The sequence below is a fragment of the Crinia signifera genome, chromosome 3 (assembly GCF_055691185.1).
Source record: "Crinia signifera chromosome 3, ASM5569118v1, whole genome shotgun sequence".
Lineage (NCBI taxonomy): Eukaryota > Metazoa > Chordata > Amphibia > Anura > Myobatrachidae > Crinia > Crinia signifera.
Window position 1 is genome coordinate 221118651 of NC_139219.1, and position 10369 is coordinate 221129019.

Genomic DNA, 10369 nt, shown 5'->3' on the forward strand with positions numbered 1-10369 from the left:
AGTTACCCACTGATAACACTTTAAATCCAACATGTACAATGCATCCTACAGATGTGTCCTTATAGATGGTTTCTCATGATGAGTGCGTATTGCAAACAGTGCACCATATTATATACACACGCACCGCTGCACCACACAGCTATAAGAAGCAACAATCTTTGAGGACACTTAGATCTGCTTCTTCTGAAAACAAGGTCTGGTGTTCTAACTGATATATATTTATATGATATATTCTCTGTGTCTATTCTATAGGAGAAGTGACAAATCTGTCTGTACTCAATGTCACCACCACTTCTATAACACTCAGTTGGCAGAAACCAGATGAAAATGCAAGTTCTTATCTTATCCGGGTCTTGGGAGATCCAACTGCTAATACAAATGTGACAACTACATCTAATATAATTGGAGGTCTGACGCCTGGAAATTATTACACAATCCAGGTCTCTGCTTTTTTTAGTAATGTGAAAGTCCAAAATCATTCTATTTCCACATATACAAGTAAGTACCTGTACCTTGAGTATTTGGTAGCCAATTTTGTAGAGCAGTTTACAAAGCTTTTTCTTAACTATTTGGAGTCCTCATTAATTTTCAAAATAGAGCATTGATCAATTAAATGTGTATTTAATGTACTGTGGTATGCAAATGTAAACATGAACATTTAGCATCAGGCAAAAATATTAATTTGGTTAAATATAATGCTCCTTCCCTGAAACTGATTCAATTAATGAAGTATTAAAAAACTTACCAATATAGTAAATAAATAAATTAAACCAGGACAGTTGATCACCTCACAGATAGTTACCAATATAGTCCATAGGCTGCCTGGCTAGACCAACACCAGCACAAGCATATGGCAGTTACTATATACTGTAGCACATTTATAAAACATTGAGGCACAGCAGTGGCAGACAGGATGGTAGTTTAATAAACTATATGACCCCATAGAAAAAGGAGAGGCCTGAGGGCACTGTCATGATGAATGAAAATGGCTCCATCTGCATGTACTGTATATCTCTCTGTAGGGTAAATTTACTAAGATGGGAATTCTATTGAAAATGGGATGTTGAAAATCCAAAAAATCCAGACATGCCTATACAATGCGGCCATTTTTTACTTCTGTATGTTATTGTCTATTTTCGCTGATGCAGATTCGACTTTGTTTCAATTCAAATCTGCATCGGCTAAAATGGCAAAAAATAAAGAAACGGGCGCATTTTGGAGTAAAACATGTTGGTCAGCAAATTTTTTGTGTTTTCCAACAGTCAAAAAATCTAGAAAGAAAAAAAGTCTGCAATATATAACAGTCTTGGATCTGCAGCTGTCACTATCAAGGGGATACTCCACCCCTTGAGATACCAGAAAGACAACCAATAGAAATTAGAGATAGCACTGATCCAAGTGATAATTCAATATATCATATTTTAATTTAAAAATTATTACAATTTAATCTTTATACATTAATCACCGGCCGGTAATATACAAATTATAAAACAACCATAAAATTTTTTTGAAAAATAAAATAGGGTTAGAAGTGGGGTCACTATGGGACTGTCCCTTTAGGGGTGTCAGGTGTGTTAATAATCCTAACAAAGGTTAGTGGGCTGAAAGTTCTGTAACAGCCTGTATAGGCAGGTTAGTCCAATTAGCAACAGGTGGCTCTCTCACAGCCCCTAGGTGTTAGTAGATATTAGCATGCATATTCCAATAATTGGTCAATCAGCTTAACAGTCAATATTGATATTGCTTTAAAGGTTTGGTAACTTGCCAGGCTCCAGGTAGGGCTCTCTGTTGTGGATATTACATGGGTCTCAACTGCAGATTCCTTGCATGTGCAATGCAGCCAGGAAGACTCGTCCACGCTCCTGGGACAATGGCAGTAAAACAAAGCTTGTTTAAAGTTGTATAGAAGTACCGGAACTTATGGGTCTCCTTTACGCGTTTCCCCGCCTTTAGACTCAGCAACTTCCTCAGAAGGATGAATAATCTAGTCAAAAAATCGACACTGAGATTGAATAGGTTGAATATAAATTCAACTGAGAATTGTCAAAAAGTGATGATAGTTCTATGTCTCTTTAACTATTAAATGGTCCAAAAAAACCTGTCTATTTTATACAAATCTAATCTAAGTTTGTATGCTGGGAAAAGCAAATACTGGATACTTCTTTTGTGAGATAAAATAAATGATGGCTGTTCTCTTTTTTTCAGAACCAGAAAGTGTTACAAACCTAAAAGCCAGCAATATTAGTATTGATTCAGCCAGTCTGAGCTGGGATGCACCAATAGGAAATAAAAGCTCATATGTCATTAAAGTTGTAGGAGATCGATCCTTTATTAAATACACAGTGCATGAATCAATCAACATTGGGAACCTGACTGGAGGAAACCTATACCTGTTCACAGTCACTGTGCTAGCGGGAGATGACACTGTGCAGGGAGATAGCAAGGGGATCTCAGTAACTACATGTAAGTCATTTTACTGTATTTTAAAGATGCCTTACTATATTTGGTTATAGAAGGACATACCTTCCAACTGTCACAATTTTGTGGAGCACCCCCCACATCTTGTTTGGGGGTGTGGCCAACGTGATTACATCATTGTGGCCCACTGCCTTACAATGTTGGTGTTTCAGGCATTGCATTTCAGTGGGTAGGGCTACAGAGACGTGATTCGCTTCATTTGGACCCACGGAACCCCGCTGAGGGGGGGGGGGGGGTAGCGAGAGATTGACAGCTTTCCTGGAGGCTTGCCCCTCTTTCTGGGGGGCCGGGTGGGGGACCAGATTTCCGGGACCCTCCAAACCTTGTTGCCATGGTCGGGGTCAGTTAAGAGTCTCCTTGTCTTTGAGTAAGCGTTGTGCGTATGTGCACAGTGTCTATTCATGGTGCAGAGACATTTTGCTGATTTGTGAATCACCTTAAGAAATATAATATAAATAGCCAGACAGTAGCCAGAAACTAACCATGTTATATAATGCCTTTTCAAATGTCATTGTTTCAACTTTATAGGTTGAAGGTGCAGTTTGCTGCTTGTAATAGGAAGATAAATGTGATAGATATATTGGGCGGTATTCAATGAGGCTGATTCGCCAGGTTTTTATGGCGATTTTGTGCTGTAAGGCAAATTTTTGACTAACACGGTGAATCACCCTATTCAATGACCAGATGGCGAATACATTTCAAGGTTTTTTTCGCCATGATTTACCGAGTAGCAATCGCTTTTTTTTTATGGTGAAGTGAAATGTGAACTTTTAAAATAAAGTGTTTTGTTTTTGACATTTGGTGTAAAAAAATCAGGAATTTTATTCTGAGGAGGGGCATGCTATTTTTATTCATGTGCTGTAAGCACATGAATATATATATTTTTTTTTAAATTTAGTTTTTATTTACTTTTACAAAAATTCTCATAGACAAACATTTAAAATACAATACATTACATACAATAACACCTACAACCCCGTGGCCGGTCACACCCCCCGCTAGACATAAGAGATCTACACCTATATGCTAATAGAACTAAGGCTGCAGGTGGCACCACATCATGCTTTCTCTTCTGCTCCCAAATTATCATCCTACGCATAAGCATAACAAAAAATATAATATATAATTATTCCTGACCCCACCTGTTAACATATTGCTCAATATATCTATTAAATAATTTCCTGTGCACTACTAATCATAATTTGACTATCGTCATTAAAGTGTCATGAACTTGTTACGGATACCACCACTACCCAAAACTTGTCGTAAATAAAGTGCAAACGTGATCGGAGGCTACACATATAGGCCATCACACAAACAAAAAATAAGTAAACAACTAAAGTGAATCAAAGTGTATTTATACTGAAATGTAGAATTTAGAGGTCGTCCACCGACCCCATATCCTATAAAATTTAGCAAAACACCCTCGTGTGGCATATACGTATTTTTCGTGAGAGCAGGTGGCATTAACTAAATTAATCCACTCCACCGCCGATGGCCCTTCCTTGGCCATCCACTTCCTTGCAATAATTACTTTAGCACAAGATGTTAAGATCCTAATCAATTGGGTCCATTGCCCGCTTAGTCGGGTATCCACAACCCCCATTACCAAACATATTGGACTAAAAAGGGAACTGGAAACATCCAGCTCCAACATAACATCACAAATAGCCAACCAGAACGCCTGGACACCCGCACACTCCCAAATTAAATGCCAGTGTGTACCAGGCTCGACTCCGCATCTCGGGCACCCGGCGTTGGCGGAGTTACCCATGTGCCTCAGGCGCTCTGGGGTAAGATAAATTCGATGAAGGACATTGAATTGGACCTGCTGGACCGAGAGGGCCATTGAAGATTTACTTGGAGCTGATATAACCTCCCTCCAGTCTATTAGCAAGATATATATTTAATTAAAAAAATATATATATTTTTTTTTACACAGACCAGCCAGCAGGGGGCCGGGAGCCGAGCCGCTCATTAGATATTCATATATTCACTGCATCCGATCATTACATATGCATGATCGGGTGTAGTGAATATACCCGGTCCCCTGCTGGCACCCCCGGGGGGCAGCCTGTGCTGCCTGGCACCCGGGGAGCCCACCTCCCCCCCACAAACGTTCTGGGGCAGGCAGCGAGACTTCCATCTCCCTGCCTGCCGCCGTCCTCGGGATCCCTGCGGCGTCGCCGCAGGAGTTAAAATTCGCCAGTCAGGGGCAGCGAATACTGGAGCCGGCGAGGCTCCGGAACGTGGCGAGCAGTGGCGAATGTGCAGCGAATCCTAAACAGGATTCGCTGCACATCGCCAAAATGCACATTGAATACTGCCCATTGTAGTAAGGTAACAGATGTGCTTCTGCCTTAGAAGATAGCTACCAGACTGGCCTAGTGCTGTTTACACTAGGAACAATTTGGAAAAAGCTTAGCTTCCAGCAGGGTGTGGGTATAAATCTCGGAGCACATTGCCACCTGTATTTTGGCTTCACAGACTCCTTGTCACAAGTTATAGTCCTCTATAGCTACGAACATCTTGGCCAGACTTTACTAAGGTACAGTATGGTTTTGTTTATGATCTCCAATCTGTCACACATTGGGTGCGATGTTCATAGCCAAATATCAGATAAAAAAAACCTGTGGTTTACAGTCTATTATGGGACTGAGATAAACTACCAACCAATCAGCTTTTAACTGACATTTTCTGAACACAGATGTAGCATGGCAGTGAGGAGCTGATTAGTTTGTTAGATTATTTCAACAGATGCCAGCATTGTTGTAGCAGGGACTATGCTGCTTTCCATAACATGCCCTCTCTTGCAATGTCCTCCATTGTACTGCATGTACAGAGGAGCACGTATCATCATAGACAAATAGCATACACACTAGACCACCCCTTGGATTCAGCACAATCATTAAAAATACAGTATCTTCTAGTTTGTACCCAGCATTATTACATCAGCCCCATTTTAAAACCGGATCCACTTTGTCACAAACTGCATAGTAAAATGACACATTACAAACCAAAGTATATTATATTGTGCCCCAATTATGTGTGCCATTCAATTCTGTTTAGACTATTTAGTAAAAATGTATATTCTTTTGCCCACAGACCAAACAAGTTTGTATTTATCGTTTCATATCTCCACATTATTGAATGAATCTAAAAGGAAACAGCAAATAATATACCAGGTAATATTTTGGTGGGAAGAATGGTATGATATTTGCAAAACTTAATTCTACACCCTACCCCCCCTACCTACCACGCCTCTATTTTATGTCCTTGTGCATAAAGGAAATATTCATAATTATGCTCACTGCTCAGGCATAGTTAGAATTTATTTGATAAATAAAATAAAAAGCAACCAGGTTCCAGCTTTCATATTTCCATTCATCCAACCTTTTTCCAGAGGTACAAAAACAAACAAACAATGGACTTGGGGGCATGCAAGATCTCCATGGCAGCAAGTCCAGTACTTCAAAAAGCTGCTAGAGGTGATCCTGCCCCCTTTCCAAATTTACTTTTGGGACTACAGAACAGACCCCTGTGAGATGTGTGAATTCCTACTGCAGATTTGAAAAACAGAAACTGATATCTGATTGATTGTAATGGGCAACAGAACTATTTTGCCATACTTCTACATTTTGGATTGCTACCTAAAGATTTTTTCTCTGCAAAAACATACTTAAGGTGCCCATACACTTGTCCGATTTGGGCCGATTTCACACGATCCCTACGGATTTGGCCGAGAAATCAGCAGATATCAGAGGTGTTTGGCGTCCCCTTCGGGTCTGATGCGCAGTCCCATGCGTATTGGATCTGAGGTGGTGGTCGGACCTGCTGCCCATCCAACTTCCAACTCGGACCCCCTCCCAGAGGCGGGGGACGGGGACGCATGTGATATATTGGCCATCCCGGGTAGCTCAGGGGATGTCGGGTGGCCCATACACTGCTGCAATGCTTTACATCACAATAGTGTATGGGCACCTATAGTCCTTTGACTTACAGAAAACAATATACATGATATGGATGCACATCCATTGATTTAATTGCATGTCTGCTTGAGGCATTTTATGTATAACAGTGTATTGCAAAATAGTGAAGCTTCATACATTCCAAATGTAAAAAACCCACTAAACCTAAATTAGATAGATAGATAACACATACAATAATAATTTGCTCAAGTTTAGAACATGGAACCCCCTGGGCTAGCATAACTAAACTGCATCAGAACACTGGGCCTTATTCTAGTTCACAATCTCCATGGATACCTAATGGGAATACAGGTTGAGTATCCCCTATCCGAAATGCTCGGGACCACGAGCATTCCGGATAGGGGAATTTTTCGGTTTTTGGAATAATTTTTTTTAGGCATACTTACCTGTCCCCTGATGGTGTCCGGTGGTCCCTCGGCATCCACGCAGTCCCCGGGCGTCCACAGAAGGCCTCCGGCATCTTCTCTGGGTCTCCAGCGGTCCCAGGAATGCATTGCGTGCGAGTGTGCGCGCGCACCGGTGACAATGCACCGGTGGGATGCATTCCTGGGACCGCTGGAGACCCTGGAGAAGATGCCGGAGGCCTGCTGTGGACACCCGGGGACTTGGTAAGTATGAAAAGAGGGTTAGGGGGGTTAAAAAAAAATTATAATTTGAATGATTCCAAAAACCACGTTTTTTGGAATAATTCGGATAAGGGATGCACGGATACAGGATACTCAACCTGTAGTAACCTGTGGCAAGCAAAGTGAGTCCAAGTTCCTTACTTTTCTAAAAACTATTCTGGGTTGCTCTTTCAGCCACATTCATAATGTGTTGTCAAGCTTTAGTATAGGGAAGTTACCCTTCCTCCAGATCAAGGGGGTGACTCATACCCACTCTTAGCGGGCCGAATTCGTTCCCCAGGCTGATGTTAAGGGTTTGCACATACGTGTAAATGTGTATATGCAAACCCCTGGCGTGAACTTCTTTGGTGAGTTTCACACTAACCGGGGTGTTCGCACACTGGGGAGTGGGCAGGGGCGGTCAGGGGGCATAATGTCAGCGCCCATCCTGAATTTGTCGGAAAGCTCATACTGGAAAAGTCAGTCCAGGTTGAGGTGAGCGTCCATTGAATGATTTCTATACGCTGCCTAGTGAGCAGGTCTGAATCAGGCCGCAAGTGTGTTCTCAGTACTAAACAGAAGATAATTCATTGTCTCTCAGCAATTTCTGAACAATTGTGTCTTAATCTGAGATATTCTTCAACCAAGGTTTGTGGTGACAACTTGAATACCCCAAAATGTATTACAATCTACTTCTTTTGTATAATTAAGCATTACAATAATTCTGTTTTTAATTTGAAGACCAATACAGTATGTACAAAGGTAATCTCAGTTCTGTGAACAGTGCTATTTATCTTCATCCCATCTTCAATAGAAATGTCATCTTAGTAAATTTACCCCTTTAGGCCCATATACACTTTTTTTTAAAACAGATCACTTTTACCGTTTGTGCCGCTTTCAGCTCAAAAGCAGCCCAGTGTGTATGGCCTGGCAATGAGCACTGATGCATGCTCCCGCACCATTGGCGCCCACTGCTGCTGATCTCCTAGTATTACCAGCAGATGAACGACAAGGTGGACAGCTTTTCATAGCATCCTGCTATGGGAAAAGCCGTCCACCCCCGGGAATATCGATTGAAAGGGCGAAAACCACACAAAATGCAATTTTCAGCCCAGAGATTTAACCCATTATTGCTGTGCATACATACTGGGCAAAAATGCCCAGTGTGTATGCACCTTTAAAATGCAGCAGCATGTGGATGTAGGAAGGGAATGGAGTTAAAATGTACTTAATATGATTAAATGAACATTTTGTCATCGTTACTTTCAGCGATATTGTTGCTGGAATGTGTCAAGTGACAAATCTTACCGTACCACTTGGGGAATAAATTTCTCAGTAACGAAGGATTTTAGAGGAGAAACATTGTGTAAATGGCAACTATGAACAGCACCTCTAAATTCTGTATTATAAGACAGTTGCAAAATCAGTTCTTAGAGTAAATCTACATTTCTGTTGTTGGATGCTTCAGCTGTACTGATATAATGCACAATGTCCCTACCTGATCCCTGTACTGATTGTTTCTATTTTCCCTCAGGTGAAAAGATTCCTGGAAATGACATTTCCAAAACAAAATCTAACTGTCACATGGAAAGGGGAGAGAGCTGAACGATTCCGATCCAAGAAAATAGCTTATGACAACTTACATTAAATGTGCTATAATGGAGAAATTCCCACAGTGAGAGGAGAGAAAGTTATAATTAATGTCAAATATGTATTATTCTCACCTGTTAGTAGAATCACTTACAATTTAGTAAGTAAAGTTATCAGTATTTAATACAGTGAAAGAAACCTAATGATGATAGATGGAAACTACAATTCATCCTACTTGTCCTCTGTATTCCAAGGTTATTCCACAATGCCTAATAAGACGCGTTTCGCACTGTGTTCTTCCTCAGTGACATACAGAACAGTTCAGTGTTACCCCAGTGTTACCTACACAGGGAATGTTCTAGTCAAAACTGATCTCAAGGCCCCAGCACTATGAATCTGCAACACCTACCCCCACACCACCATTCTGCCCAAACATAATACACATATTTATAGTCACATGATATGCTGCTATATTTTAAAACTTTATTCTACAATATACAGCACAGAACATAACATTTACCTTTATATGAGCTGTGGTACACAGGAAAGTTTTTTTTAGCACTTTGACATCTACAGTAGGTGCATTGAAAGAATACGCCAAAGGAGAACATGGGATGATGTAATGTGAGGTAGCTATCTTATAAAGCAAGTACTGAGGCACATACAATATAAAGCTTCATATACTGTTTAACTGCATTTTCTATTTCAATTACTTGCCTCAATAAAGCAAAATATTTATGGTTTTATTATGTAGAATTCTAAACAAATGCACTTTGTGACAGATGTGTCCTCATGTGTTGTTGCTGTGATGCGTATGCTCCCACTGTGCACTGAATGGGAGCTGGTGATCCTATTCATTGTTATACAAGCTGGCTAGTGATGCATATGAAGCAGTATGCCCTAACTTGTACATATCATGGTCCCACTACAAAACGCTGCTATACACAGCAGCAACATAGCAGGACAGACCTGTACCTGCAATTTGCACTTTTGTCAACTGCGTGTACATATCAGAAATGATTTAGCCATATCACCTCAGAAATTTTTCACACTTGTAATTGGAAGATGGGATGGGTTGTGCAGTTGTGATAACAAGGGTGTGCTCCCAGCGATGTGTCTCTTGCTAAACAAAGACTCATTGGCCTGTTTTGGAGGTGGATCACTTGTCCGTACCTGATGGAAAATATGAACTAATGATGACAATGATGAGGATCGCTGAACGCATCTCACCATCTCTATAATCCTAAATCCTTTCAATTTTTGGTGATAGTATAGTAATATTGCTGCTAGGATCTTTTGTATTACTGTGAATTTAGCAAACAATCTGTATAATAAAGCACGTTTCCATTTCATCTTTTAAAAGGAAAGGCATAGTGTGTACTTGGTAAAAAAATTTTTTTTTTAACAGTATATGAGGTTTCTTCTAATTTTAAATTTACATGATCCCTGTTACATTATAAGGTATTAATAGCACAGTCCAGCCATGCACTTGTACTCGGTATGAATTGTGTACTTTTTCTTTTTTCGTTAATGTTGAATCCACATAGACTGCTGCAGCCCAGGTGTGTGAATTCCTGTCTTCTGCCTGTATCAAGAAGGCACATATGGTACCAGAATTGGCCTTCTTGTCCCAAGGCATCATAGCAAATATCGAAGAGTGGGTTTACCCCTATTTATATTTAATTTCAATACAATAAACAAAAAATT

The 10369-nt window shown here is 40.4% G+C and overlaps 1 protein-coding gene across 1 annotated transcript in view; it reads left to right on the forward strand.

Moving 5' to 3' along the window:
- Positions 1 to 10033, forward strand: part of LOC146062655 (uncharacterized) — a 48962-nt gene extending 38929 nt beyond the window's left edge. Inside the window, exons 5-8 of the mRNA XM_083174726.1 lie at positions 253 to 498; positions 2206 to 2463; positions 5584 to 5663; positions 8607 to 10033. Coding sequence (XP_083030852.1) covers positions 253 to 498; positions 2206 to 2463; positions 5584 to 5663; positions 8607 to 8720 — 698 coding nt within the window. The 3' untranslated portion in view covers positions 8721 to 10033. The remainder of the gene's footprint in view (positions 1 to 252; positions 499 to 2205; positions 2464 to 5583; positions 5664 to 8606) is intronic.
- Positions 10034 to 10369: the final 336 nt, after the last annotated feature.